General features: G+C 47.4%; 6 protein-coding genes across 6 annotated transcripts; 3 read left to right on the plus strand and 3 right to left on the minus strand.

The window, feature by feature from the left end:
* Positions 1-178: 178 nt before the first annotated feature.
* On the minus strand, positions 179-885 carry FVEG_03328 (hypothetical protein; the record flags this gene model as incomplete). Its single annotated transcript, XM_018890945.1, has 4 exons — positions 179-377; positions 432-554; positions 612-737; positions 790-885. 4 exons carry the CDS (start codon positions 883-885, stop codon positions 261-263), a joined length of 462 nt encoding a protein of 153 aa, XP_018747363.1. The 3' UTR covers positions 179-260.
* Positions 886-2512: 1627 nt separating this feature from the next.
* On the minus strand, positions 2513-3202 carry FVEG_03327 (hypothetical protein; the record flags this gene model as incomplete). The annotated part of the gene is made up of 1 exon (XM_018890944.1): positions 2513-3202. One exon carries the CDS (start codon positions 3200-3202, stop codon positions 2513-2515), a length of 690 nt encoding a protein of 229 aa, XP_018747362.1.
* A 197-nt stretch (positions 3203-3399) lies between these two features.
* On the plus strand, positions 3400-3753 carry FVEG_03326 (hypothetical protein; the record flags this gene model as incomplete). Its single annotated transcript, XM_018890943.1, has 1 exon — positions 3400-3753. The coding sequence occupies one exon, from the start codon at positions 3400-3402 to the stop codon at positions 3751-3753; it is 354 nt and encodes a 117-aa protein (XP_018747361.1).
* A 1146-nt stretch (positions 3754-4899) lies between these two features.
* Positions 4900-5262, minus strand: FVEG_03325 (hypothetical protein; the record flags this gene model as incomplete). Its single annotated transcript, XM_018890942.1, has 1 exon — positions 4900-5262. One exon carries the CDS (start codon positions 5260-5262, stop codon positions 4900-4902), a length of 363 nt encoding a protein of 120 aa, XP_018747360.1.
* Positions 5263-7536: 2274 nt separating this feature from the next.
* On the plus strand, positions 7537-10182 carry FVEG_03324 (alpha-glucuronidase; the record flags this gene model as incomplete). The annotated part of the gene is made up of 1 exon (XM_018890941.1): positions 7537-10182. One exon carries the CDS (start codon positions 7537-7539, stop codon positions 10051-10053), a length of 2517 nt encoding a protein of 838 aa, XP_018747359.1. The 3' UTR covers positions 10054-10182.
* Positions 10183-10574: 392 nt separating this feature from the next.
* Positions 10575-13133, plus strand: FVEG_15242 (hypothetical protein; the record flags this gene model as incomplete). The annotated part of the gene is made up of 3 exons (XM_018904366.1): positions 10575-10625; positions 10701-11037; positions 12430-13133. 3 exons carry the CDS (start codon positions 10575-10577, stop codon positions 13131-13133), a joined length of 1092 nt encoding a protein of 363 aa, XP_018747358.1.
* Positions 13134-13364: the final 231 nt, after the last annotated feature.

Below are 13364 nucleotides of genomic sequence, written 5' to 3' on the forward strand. Positions count from 1 at the left end.
CAATAAGCTTGGATACTTTTGGGTAGGGCGGCTACTCTTGACAACCACTAAACTCTGAGCGCGTGATGCATATTTTTGATACGTCAGAAGTACCGAGCATGAGAGATATGGATGAGGGACCCAAGAGCGTTAGTTTGTGTAAGATTGTCACCGCGAGTCCAATATGTCAAGTTAATACCCTGGTTAATTTATATCTGGAGGTCAAAGTACATGGGTATTTGGCAAAAACGGAATCATAGTGCCATATGAGCAGTCTTGCTCTACCGCCCGCCAAGCTTGCCAAAGGCCTCCTCCACATTTGCTGGCAGTACATTTGACACTCCAGGCATATACAAATCGATCTTCAGGCCGCTGTCCGTAGCAAGCTTCTCATAAGACTGTTTACTCACATTAATTATCTCCTTGAGAGACGATGCGGGCGGGGTACTTACCTTTTGAACCTCTTCATACTTGGCCAGAACAGGCTTCAAGTCTGATGCAACACCATCAGGAAGGGGTCCACGCTCGTAGATATTGGTGATTATTTTTGCGAATTGGCTGAGGCCTTTGGAAAACTACAAAATTTGAATGTTAGCAGCCGCCAAGTGCATCTTCAAGCTGTTGAGATTTACCGGGCCAATCAAGTCCTGGAGGGCCTTCTTCTTGGTGTCATCACCAGAGCTCTCAATGGCCGCTTGGGAGTCGTCCATAGCTTTAAGGGCGTCCTTCAAGTTGTTGGCTGCCGTGTTGATACGGGCCTTAAGGTACGGTCAGCTCATGAGTACCATGGGGGCGATGGAAAGGCGGTACCTGTCCAGCTTCTGATTGTGCATCATCTCGTAGCGCAGCACAGAGCTGTGCCACGGCAGATTCAACAGCGCTTAGGTTTTGGGAGATCTGTTTCATTTTGGTGATAATCTAGTGCGACAGAAGACAATTGTTTATGGTAAAAGATGAAAGTCGGTAAGAAGGATAAAGCATTTTATTGATATCAAGCCTGACCTAAAAATGACAGGGTGGGGCCGGTCAGGCACCGATGTTGTTCGGTAATTAATTATCGTCAGCCTATCGAGATCTCACAAGATTTGGGTTGATCTGCACCAAGATATTGAGGTGCCAAGGTGCTATAGCTGAACATTGGCGGCCAGAGCGATATACGCTAGTCTCGCCTCACAATTGGCAGCATTATTAGGGCGACATAAAAAGCAATTCGCATCATGGCCAAGTGACCGGAGCCCAATCAGCACCGATTGTCTGCTTCTCAAAACTTTCAGCTCTCATTCTGAGCGACCGTATTGGTAAGCGAGTCGGCCGCCCAAGTCAAGCCCTCGCGTCTGCCATCCCCGTGAACCAGGCTCCTGGGTTTCGGGAGACCTCCATCGCTGATGCAATGTCTGTCTCAGCCATCTCTGAGACCCCATGTCTTTCTACTATCCAATGCTTGGGCACAACTCTTGCGACCCATTCTTCTTTTCAAGCCTTTTTTCACAGTAGTTAAAACCATTCCGATATGTCATTCACCTTCTATGCGAGTAACATAGTAGGAACGGAAATACTAGCTGACACACCAAATGAATATATGTTATTGATATTGAGTATTAGTACTGAACTACAGTCATTAGGTCCTGCACCGTTGCCATTTCTCAGTGCGAGTTGACGCGCTCTTCACGCTCTGCCAGGTCTTTTGATTTTCCGCTGCCGTTTTGGTAAGTATGCTCACGGTCTTGGGGAGGCTGATATGGTTAGCTTTGGTATCTATGTCACGATGTCTTCAGCATAATAGAACTTTCAGAACAAGTTAGATCAGAAACGTACGTAGACTGCGGTTTAAACACTAAAGTCTTAGGGTGTCGCGCTGGGATGAGCCCTTTCATCCCTCTATTAGTTCTTAATACATGGTAAGATAATCAAATTGGTTACAATTCAACAGAGCACACATTAACGCTCCATGTAATGTCGTACCCCACCAGCTGATAAGTCGGTCCAGCTTTGATTGAAGTGAGCCATCGCTGATTGATGATGCATCGCAGTGCGTCCGAAGTCGAACGAGAGCCTGTAAGGAGGGTCGTGACAGAAAATGATTAGACTCGAGAAAAAGGGAGGAAGTAGTAGGTGTCTTGCTCTGCTTCATACTTTGAGATTGCAATACTGGGAAGTCATATCTCTCGACTCTGTAGTCGGTGGCACCAGCGGAATTGGAGAAGTTACAGCGCAGGAATTCGTTCGATACTCTGTCAGTCCACGAGTCTACCTGTTAGGCGGAAGCCAAGAGCAGGAAGATCTTATAAGAGATGACTTTTGCGCTCTGAACCTGACAAGTGATGTCTGATCTTTACAGTGTGACATTTCAAAGCTACGTAATGTAGACAAACCCTGTAAGCAGATCAAATCATACGAAAAGATTACCACTCTCCTATTTCTCAGCGCCGGCATAAATGGAATCTGTAGATATCTTAAGTTCCTGTAATTTCTTATGCTGTAACTAAAAGTGACAAGCTTAACGTAATGCTTTGCCCTTGGCCGTTTCGCCTAATTAGAAAAGTCTGGGAAACGAGAACATGTCATCAAAGGTACAGAATTCAACCGTTCCAAGCTCAAAGCGTGTCTTTATCTTTGGCAGCCAACCTGCGACGGCTTTCTCGAACTCAGCTTGATCCTCGCCTTCCAGCCACCGGATTAGATACGCTATGCTAACGTGAAACCGGTACGTCAGGTGGTTAGGGGCGCGGAACCCGAAGGCGTCAGCGAGCCTGTCGCGCAGTCTTCTCATACGCTTCTCCTCTCTCTCTGTCGTTCCCATGATGTCGAGTGCCGTGCCAAACTGACCAAGTTGGAAACCATTAACACGCATCTTGTATGGCGGTGCGAGACCCTCTGCCATCAATGAGGGACCCAGGCTCCTTACGCTCTTGGAAAAGTTCCTCGTGCATTCGTCCAGAGGCAACTTCTCCAAACCCTCTGGCCACATGCCAGGTTCGGCCTCTTCCTGGCGGACCCCGTCGAATACCGTCATGTGCCACGAATCAGGCGGGAGTAGACGGAACCTTTTCGAAAGTGTTGGATGAGAGGCGATGGTGTTGTATACCTCCCAAAGCCCGGGAAGGAGAGGCGATTCGGCTGGGATGTGACAAACAGTCGTATTCCCAGGATAAAGCTGGGGGTTTCCGTCTGGAGAAAACTTGGTGTGTACAGCCGGTGGATAAACTTGGCCGTCAGTCGCCATTGCGGCTACAGAGCCGAAAATCATTTTTGCGTTTTGTGATGTCAAAGTTTGTGTTGAGGCCCTATCAAAGAAGGAAGAAAAGGAAATCTGCTTGACTGCTGTCGGTTTGAGAGCTTCCGGTCTTCGGTTTCTTATAGATCCCACGTGGATGGGATGCCCTCAAGCTGTATCGTAAAGCAGTCTTGTGGGACCTTCTGATGTCTACCGCTATCTTCATGGAGGACTATGGCACAATGCTCATCGGCAATATGTTCGGCTTGCCTGAGTTCCGGAAGCGCTACGGGCGGCCTGCCAAAGACGACACTTATCAGATCCCGGCTCCTTGGCAGGCTGGTCTCATCAACGGCAGTGCATGTGGCCAATTGGTTGGTCTATTGGTGTTTGGTTACATGACCGAGAGGTTCGGCTTCCACAAGACCATGGCTCTTGACCAAAGTGCCAGTGCTGCCTTTATCTTTTTTCCCTTCTTCGCTCCTAGCAACAGATCGCATTCAAGCCTAACCCGGAGAAGGGCGGCATTGACGGTATCAAGTAGTCCAATAACCCGTTGATCCAAACACGAAAGGGTGTTTACTGGATTAGTGCGGATCAGCGAAGACACGAGAAGCAGGTTAAGTAACGTACTATCTATAATCAGTCATGGTTGTTGAATAGAATGCTGTAGACTATAAATGATCTGATCTGACCTCTGTCTATATCAAAAGATATAACATTATCCATTCTTTGAACGAAACGTGATGTAATAGTAGTAACTACCAATGTTTCACCGCCACGGTAAATGATGATGATTTAGTGTTGCCAACCACCGAGTACGAGACATTCACTACTTGTTTGCCTTGTCTGCGCGGGTCAAAGCCAGAGATCGAAAAGCCGCCATAGCCTTCAAATAATTCATCATCTGTGATACCGTCCGAGTACCGCGCAGATACAACCATGCCCTCGAGGTCCATTGTGTTAAACTCGAAGTGTATTTTCTAACCTTATGACTGACTCATAAACTCAATACCGCCACCACCTTTCGATTGCCCCGAACCTTCTTCCAACCTTCGTCTCAGCCCCAGTGGCACCGACATACGTATCATCGCGAACCTTTCTTCAGGTTAAGCTTTTCTCGTGCGTCAGTGTTTCTCGACAATTCTGATAGCTGTGCGCCGTACCTGCAGGGAGATCCTATGAGTGAACCGCCATCCACACGTTGAACACAGACATAATCCAAGCTTGTAACGGTCTCACAGTCAAAGAGAGCTAGCTGGATGAGGAAGTCGCTGCTCAGCTGATGGAAGTCTCGCACAGGGATATGCTTTGTAGCAGCCTTATAGTAGTCCTTAAGGTCTATAAAGCTGTTATCGCCTTTTAAGATCCCTCTGTATATAAATGCAGCTTAGGGTATAACTATAGCTCTATTAGTGTAGTTATTAATATCTAGTATTTAGTAGGGTTAATGTTAATAAAAGACTAGTCTTGTTAGAGCTGCTATCTAGGGTATATATGGTATTAAGCTAACCTTTCTTAGCTGAGGGATTAGAGCTTTATATGCCTTTAAGGCTAGCTAAGGAGTTATTATTTAGGTTTATATTATATTAGCTTTATACTGTAGCTATTAGTTAGTTATTGTGGTATTAATGTCTAAGTTATGGGCTAGAAGTGTTATTTGCAGTTGAGGCTTGTGGCTGAGAGCTTATTCCGGCAGAGAGAACCTAGCCCTTAAGGTCGAGAGACTCGCCGATTCTGTAGACACGCTTCTTGGGTGGAATTATCTGAATAGAGCGTAAATTTGCTCCGCGAAGTGCTGCATGCTCAGCGGTTGTGAGGGACCAGACATGGCCATGCCGAATGACTCCAAGTGACTGATCGTAGTCAGGCTTCAGCGTCCAGTTGATTGGCTGCCAGTTTGGCTTTCCAACATCCGCAGTCCAGTAAGGCTGGTACTGCTCTTCCATGAATTCTCCTGAAGGTGAGCCAGCCCATTTTTGGTCCGCATACATGTAGTAACCTTTACCACGAGAATCATGGAGGTTTGCTTTGAAGACAAGCGGACCCTCGGCGTACGTGGTGTTCATTATGCGATAGGTGATGCACGTTACAATAAGCTCCCATTCATCTAGCTGGGCGAGGATAGATCGTGCTCTCTCTTAGTAGAGATCTTCTGAATCACATAGTAGTCTATACCAAGTAAGATTTACTCCTGTAGAATTGCAGTCGGAAACTATACGTTAGTAGTATCCTTTGCCGTCCGGTATAATAACTAGATCCAGTGTCCCGTGCCCAGTTCGCGCTATCATCACTTTTGCAGGGCTAAAGTTAATAAAATCCCGAGTTATTGAATACAACGTTTGCCCTCCGGTCAACAGATAACGTCCATTAGGATCGCTTTTGTTAGTAAAGTAGTGCGTCCCTTTTGGATATATGCTCGAAGTCCAAAAGACAACAAATTCCCCAATCTCGGGATCCCAGATAGCCTCTGGGGCATATATCATTCCCGCTTTCTCTAATAACATAAGGATATGCCATTATAGCGACCAGTTTCGCAGGTCATCGGATTCCCAAACCTCGATATAGCGACTCGCACCACTTTAAGCCCAGTCCCAGCCCTTCCATCCATACTCCACCGCATCAACATTAAGATCAGTCGCAATAAGGAAGAATCTATCGCACTCTGGTATACATACAACCACGGGATCTCGGGTGCCATGCATGCCTTTAGTAGAGTTAAGGACAGCTTTACCATTATTAGTGACCAGCCAGGCCGTCAGACTGTTACCCATGCTCGTTACAAAATATACTTGCTGACCTATATTGGAATTAGACCTTGCGAAGTTTGTCATAGCGTAACGGGAGAACTAGGCAAGGTCAACAGATAGTTGCACCTTGACCGGGAATTGGCGACAAAGCAGCCGATAGCCACCACCTTCGAGGCAAGCAGTCAAATAGACCGTAACAGCATCAGAGCCAACGGCTGGTCTCTTAACAGCACCCGAGGCAATTCTTCCACGAGGCTCATCCAACACCATATCTGGATAGGACGATTTCCAATGTATGTTTACACCTGGGTACGCCGGGAGTTCGGCTGGGAGATACAGATAGCCACGCACATTATCGGCATTAGGGATAACAATAGCGTCTAGTACCTTTATGCCAGGCTCAGATAGATCAATAGTAATACACAAGCAAGATACAAGAAGATTTATAAGTACTAAAGCGCTTCGGATGTTGGTGACATGGAGAGCCATGTTCCTCAGATATCACATTTGTGATAGTTAGAGCCAGTAGTAACTTATAAGACGGTCAGGTAGCACGACCGACGCAATATACTCTCATCTCAAGGGGCGGTTCTTTATGACGCAATGAGGAAAGAAGTCTTTCAACCTACAACAATAATGCCGATCTTGCCACAACTTCGACAAAAAACTTTTTTCTGATCTATAACAATCGGGGATTTATCCTGCGGGGCTTCGATAAATCCTGTAATATTTACCCAAAGGCTAAGCACCCGGTAGAAATCAGCATTGTTATCCAGGCAAAAAGTCAACTATCGCTATCACCTTAAAGGGGGAAGTAAAACTCAGGAACTTAATCCTAAATAATAGGAAGACTTGGGTTAATGTAGTACCAATTTAGCATAAGCTTAGAAGATCTTTTATATAGTTTATTGTAATATCTCAAGTCCTGATAGTTTCTTGCTCCCACAGGACACTTTACGGTGAGCAGCTGGCTCATGCCTCTGGAAGTTTGCGCTGTTCCGGAGAGAATGCCGAGGTGACTAAGCGGCTGTTCTTTGAGAAAACAATAGCAATGGGGAGTAAGAACAGGATCTTATGTTGATCATTGGCTCGGCTGTTTGCTGCATCTTGTGTTTGCCAGGTCTCTTTGTTACTCCCCGCACACCCCGCATTCTCCTTTAATCCACTTGCAGAAAAGCCTCTGGATTGTTTGTCTACTGAAAGGATTCAGATTGTTCCCGGCTATACACATGATCTACCGCAAATTCAAATTGCACCAATTAAGAGGCCATCTTTCAAGGGTATTCGACGATCTCATGTAGAACAAATCAGATAGCCAGTCATGCCATGTGGGTTATCCTACGAGTTAGCATATTAGGCTGAAATAGTCTTGTGGGTGCCTTGTCTGGCTCTTCGAATTTACTCAAGCGTCATGTCTTACCTCAAGAGTACCTCAGAAACAGGTCTATAATATCCCTCCCTATTCATGCCGTGAAGTCATACAAGCTGCGTGTAATACATGCCAGCTATAAACTCTCTCACTTCCGTGCCCCTTCACCACTACTCCCTACCGCATCTTCACTGATGACCTACATAGGGTCACAGACTCGCAATATGTTACTTCGGACAGCAGTCGTGTCTTCTCTGGCCCTCCTAGCCATGGCCGAGACAGGAATTGATGGCTGGCTTCGCTATAAGAAGCTACCATACAAAACCGCAGACAACTTCAAGACTCCGAAGAGCATTATCACACTCAATGCCTCTCAATCCAGCCCCGTCTACACTGCTGGCACCGAGTTACAAGACGCCTTCGCCGGTATCTTTGGCGAGCAAATCCCGCGTAGATTCAAGGGTTGCAACCAAAAGAACACCATAATTGTCGGCACTCTTGACGCCTATCATGACGCTTGTGGCAAAGAACATCTCCCTGAATTTCCCGAGGAAGATGGGTTCTGGCTAAGTATCAAAGGTGCATCCGTCAAGATCGTCGGCCAAAATGAGAGGGGCGCACTCTACGGTGCCTTTGAATACGCATCCATGCTTTCCCAAGCCAACTTCTCAGACATCTCCTACGTCTCCAATCCGGCCAACGCTATCCGATGGACCAACGAGTGGGATAACATGGATGGTACCATTGAACGTGGCTATGGAGGCAAATCCATCTTCTTCGCAGAAAACAAGACCATGCCTGACAGGGCCCGCGTGAAGCAGTACGGTCGGTTACTTGCATCAATACGTATAAACGGTGCCATCCTGACAAACGTCAACGCCAACCCCATCACCCTGAAACCGGACAACATTCGTGGACTTGGCAAAATCGCGGCTATACTAAAGCCGTACGGCGTGCAGATTGGCCTTGCGCTCAACTTTGCTTCCCCGCAGCTTTTGGGTGGGCTATCGACGTTCGATCCGCTAGAGCCATCTGTTATCTCCTGGTGGGAAGACGTCACAAACAAGATCTATCATGAGATTCCAAACTTTGCAGGATACCTTGTCAAGGCGAACTCAGAAGGACAACCAGGACCACTCACCTACAACCGCACGCTGGCCCAGGGAGCTAATCTCTTCGGCGATGTCCTCAAACCGCATGGAGGAATCGTCCTATTCCGCACGTTTGTGTATGAGATGCTTAATATCACCGACTGGAAAGCAGATCGTTCTGCAGAAGCGTACAACGCGTTCCAGGGTCTCGATGGAAAGTTCCATGATAATATTGTCCTCCAAATGAAGTACGGTCCACTTGATTTCCAAGTCCGGGAACCTGCACATCCCTTATTTGGGTACTTCAAGAACGCCAACGCTGGTATTGAGCTCCAGATCGCACAAGAGTATCTGGGACAGCAAGCGCATACGGTCTACTTGGCTCCTCTCTGGAAAGAGATATTAGATACTGATCTTCGTGTTGATGATGAGCCATCGTTTGTGCGAGACATCATCTCGGGGAAGCGGTTCAAGCGTCGCATCGGAGCGTTTTCGGGCGTAGCGAATGTGGGGATGAGTCAGACGTGGACTGGTAGCCATCTCTCCATGTCCAACCTTTACGCGTTTGGCCGCTTGGCCTGGGACCCAACCGATGATCCCGAAGTAATTATCAAATCATGGAGCCATCTGACTTTCGGTCTTCATCCCCAAGTCACAGATATCGTCACGCGCATCGCCATGGAATCGTGGCCAGCATATCTGAACTACAGTAGTGGAGACCTGGGACTGCCAACCCTTACAGATGTCACGAATAACCACTTCGGGCCGAATGTTCGTGCTGGCGATGACAACCCTTATGGCATTTGGACTCGTTCTGATTCATTCTCTATCGGTATGGATCGGACTGTGTCGAACGGTACAGGCTTCTCTGGTCAATACCCCCCCGCACTTGCGAAGAAATTCGAACACATAGAAACCACACCGACAAACATGATCTTATGGTATCACCACGTCAACTACACACACAAGCTTCCAACTGGAAAAACGGTAATCCAACATATGTACGATGCTCATTATGCTGGGGCCGAAACGGCGCATACTTTTCCGAAGATTTGGATGGGAGCTCAAAGATATGTTGATGAAGAACGCTTCAAGTCTGTACTTTTCCAGCTCACTTTCCAAGCCGGCCATTCGATCGTATGGAGAGACTCTATAGTGGACTATTATCACAACCTTACAGGGATCCCTGATGAAGCAGGACGTGCTGGACACCATCCATGGCGCATAGAAGCCGAGGCCATGTCTTACAGCGGATACAAGACGGCCGTGTTGGACCCTATTGAGTCTGCCTCTAATGCCACTGTACTCGAAACAATCGGTAGCAGTACAGTAGCTACGGCGAGTACAAAACTTGACTTTGAGCCTGGGAGATATGACATCGCAGTCGTATACTTTGATATTCTTGGTGGGACTTCGCAGTGGGAAGCGTACCTGAACGGCAAACTGTTGGGGAAGTGGGTTGGCAATTTGGAAACAACTCTCAGTCGCGCAGCAACGACAGAACCAGATGGTGCCTCCAAAGCGCGTATCACGTTCCCAAACGTGCAGATTAAGCAAGGGGATATCTTCAAGGTCGTAGGAAAGGCGGACGGCGCGGAATTGGCACCTCTTGACTTTGTAGCATTCCTTCCCCAGGGAATTATCGATTGATAGGGCATGAGAATCAAATCACTGAACAATGCAAGGCAGTTAGATTAATGAATCACATTATCGTGCTCATATGCCACAGAAGTGTTTTCCTGCCATACTCATGCCCAAGACCATTTCAACCTCGCCAGGGGAGGAAATAAAACTTAGGATCTTAATCCTAAACTTCACAAAGACTTAAGTAGCTTATCCTAAGTGTAGGTCGCCTTTTGCTGAGTTTATCTGAACATTGCCGCAACTTGCACAACGCAAACCCGAATCTGGCGGTGCGGCGACACGATCAAGCACGAGCGCAGATACCTACGCCTGGCTCGCCAATTGTTTATATTTCTTTCAAGTGACCAAGGTGTTTTCGAAGCCACAGAGATACGAGCAGGAAGATAAGGAAACTCCCATCATGAGCCTTGGCGATATTCAACTAAACGCCACAGATGAGGAGCTGCGAAATCGATGGCCAATTGAGAGGTCTAAAGGCAGCGGTCGAGGCATACCTTGGCAACTCTATATGTTTCGTCCAAGTCGCTATGTCTGTGGAAGAGACAAACCATGACTACCTCGGTAATATTGTTACTGGAGTAGTCCGACAGATCGGGCTTGTGGAAGTCTGGGCTGGTTGACCTCGCCCTCCTGCACCTGCTCTTTTTAGCAAGTGGTTGCACGAAGGCGATTTTGGTGAGCCTGATAGTCTTCTTCTTATCACCGATAACAGCGAATATGGTTTTGACCTCGCTTTGATCTACCAGGAGGGTGGCTTAGTGCAATCTCTCCGCCGCAATTATCATCCTTATACTGGAACTGAAAACGCTACTGACAAGGCGTCATTGCTCCAGCATGCCCTCGAGATTATTAAACTGCCGTTCGACTACGACTTTTACGATATACAGGTGCCACAGACTATCAATGAACTTGTAATCTACGGCGATAGTATCTCGGATCCTCACTTTCGAAGAATTCTTGATGCAACTCTAGACTCGCACCTAATTCGGGGTGCGTACCAACGTCAGCCTGTCTACGTTCCTGCTATAGGGCTTACTGAAATCTCATTTCGCATGCTGAATGATCCATCATCTGAAGTGAGGAGGACAGCTTCGTTTGGGTGTTGTTGGAAATCTAGGGGGAAGGGTTGCCCAAAAGATCATGGAGCCCGAACATACGCATGCCCTGCTTAAGAGACATAAGAAGTACATTAAAGCTTGGAGGTTAGGCATGATTAATAGCCTGGACCTGATATAGTCAGTATCTGACAGAAATAGTGGCCGTGTTTGGGGTAATCGATGATCTCATTTACACGTAACAGTCGCGTTATCATGCCAATCTTGACACCAAGAAGAGCAAGCCATCACGCGACATGACCCTACAACTAGCAGCTGACTTAAAATAGCGCGATACCCAAGCTTTAGATATGACGATGAATTTTCGGCCTTTGATTGAGGGATCATCTCAGCAGCTTCCAGAATGTGGTCATACGTCCAGCGCCGACAGATAGCCAATCAAGTAAGATTAGACCACCGAAACCATATTGAATCAATTGAGTATGTCAGACCTTCTCTGAAAGAACGGCCATTTCCACCTCGCAATAACACAAGAACCTCCGAAGGAGGAAGTCAACAAGATCATAGCGAGAGTTCCTTTCAAGTCCGAAGCACATGCGAGGACGATCCTCTGAATCCATTGAACTGGTCGCGACCAGCACGAGCGAAGAATATCTTCATTATTTGCGTTCTGGTAATCACGCAATGCTGGGCTGGTTCTGCAATCTCGATGGGGAATTCAGCGGCCAGTGGGGAGTTTGGTGTTAGTCAAGTGGCCGAGAATCTCGCCACAGCCATGTTTCTCTTCGGCGTCGGAACCGGGCGTTGTTCGCTGAACCCATATCTGAAACCGTTGGAAGAAATCTTACGTATTTGGTGGCTACGGCATTCTATCTCTGCTTCCTTGTTGGATCGGCCACGACACCTACATTTGGTGGGCAAGTCGTTTGTCGATTCTTTGTGGGCTTATCGGCAAGTGCGACATTAACCATCAATGGAGCGAGTGTGAATGACCATTTCAGACCAGTCAAGAGAGCACTGGTGTTTCCGATTGTTGCTTGGACAAATGTGGCGGGTGAGTCAATCTCGATGGGCAGAGGCTGAAGCATGATTGTTAACATCGGGATAGCCCCTGTGATTGCACCTATTGCAAGCGGCTGGATTGTCTCTAACCCAAACCTGTGGTTGGCGATGGGCAGAATGGATAACTCTGATGCTTTCTGAGGCTGCCTTTATACTCGCCCTAATATTTCTGCCCGAAACATACTTTCCTCTGATTCTATCGTGGAAAGCGAAAGAGCTTCGTCGCGTTACAGGTGATCATCGATACATCTCACAACATGAGCAGAAGCACTCATTCTGGAAGCAAATGAAGCAACGCTCCCGCTCCCTGCAACCTTCTTCCGCAGCGAACCGGTCATCATTGTACTAGGTCTCTACCTCGTCCTGCTGTATATTCTGCTCTTTACTTTCTTATCAGGCTTTGACTATATCTTCAAAGAGACGTACAAACTCAAGCCCGGATACCAAAGCTCATGCTTCGCTGCCATTGCCGCGGGAGCTACGGCCTTTGCCGTTTGTGGACCTGGACTCTACGAGTGGGCAAGACAACATACCGAACGGATTAGAGGAGCACTTATACAGCCAGAGTTCAGGCTCTGGCCAGCCATTGTGACGGCTCCCTCCCTCCCGATGGCACTATTTTGGCTCGGCTGGACGAACTATTCCACAATTTCCATCTGGAACGGACTTGGGGCTTGCTTCCTCTTCGGAATCGTGCTGGCATCTATCTATGTCAGTAGCTATGAGTACATCACTGATAGTTACGGTGAGCATTCCGCTATAGCTTTGGGAAGTATTACCATGTCCCGTTACCTAATCGCTGGCGGAATGGATATGGCTGCGCGGCCGATGTATGAAGGTATTGGAGTCCATTGGACAATGACAGTTCTAGGGTGCATTGCAATGTTGCTTATGCCCACGCCGCTTCTGTTCTGGAAGTACGGTCCTGAACTAAGGCGCAGAAGTCCATACGCAACCACTAACGTATAAGGCTGTTTCGCCTGAGAGCATTTCAATTCATGTACGATAGCGTCGGAAGAACAGTTGATTATAAAAGAGTTTTTCCAGCCTCATTCAACCTCAAATTCAACTTGATCAATAGGAATCAATTTGATCGGCGGACCACTCGGATCTTCACAGCCTACCCTTGATGAAAACTGGTCAGGAGGCGACATTACATATTCCTTCCTCCATAGCGCCACCACTCAGCCTCCTCATCAT

This window comes from Fusarium verticillioides, chromosome 5 (genome assembly GCF_000149555.1).
Source record: "Fusarium verticillioides 7600 chromosome 5, whole genome shotgun sequence".
Lineage (NCBI taxonomy): Eukaryota > Fungi > Ascomycota > Sordariomycetes > Hypocreales > Nectriaceae > Fusarium > Fusarium verticillioides.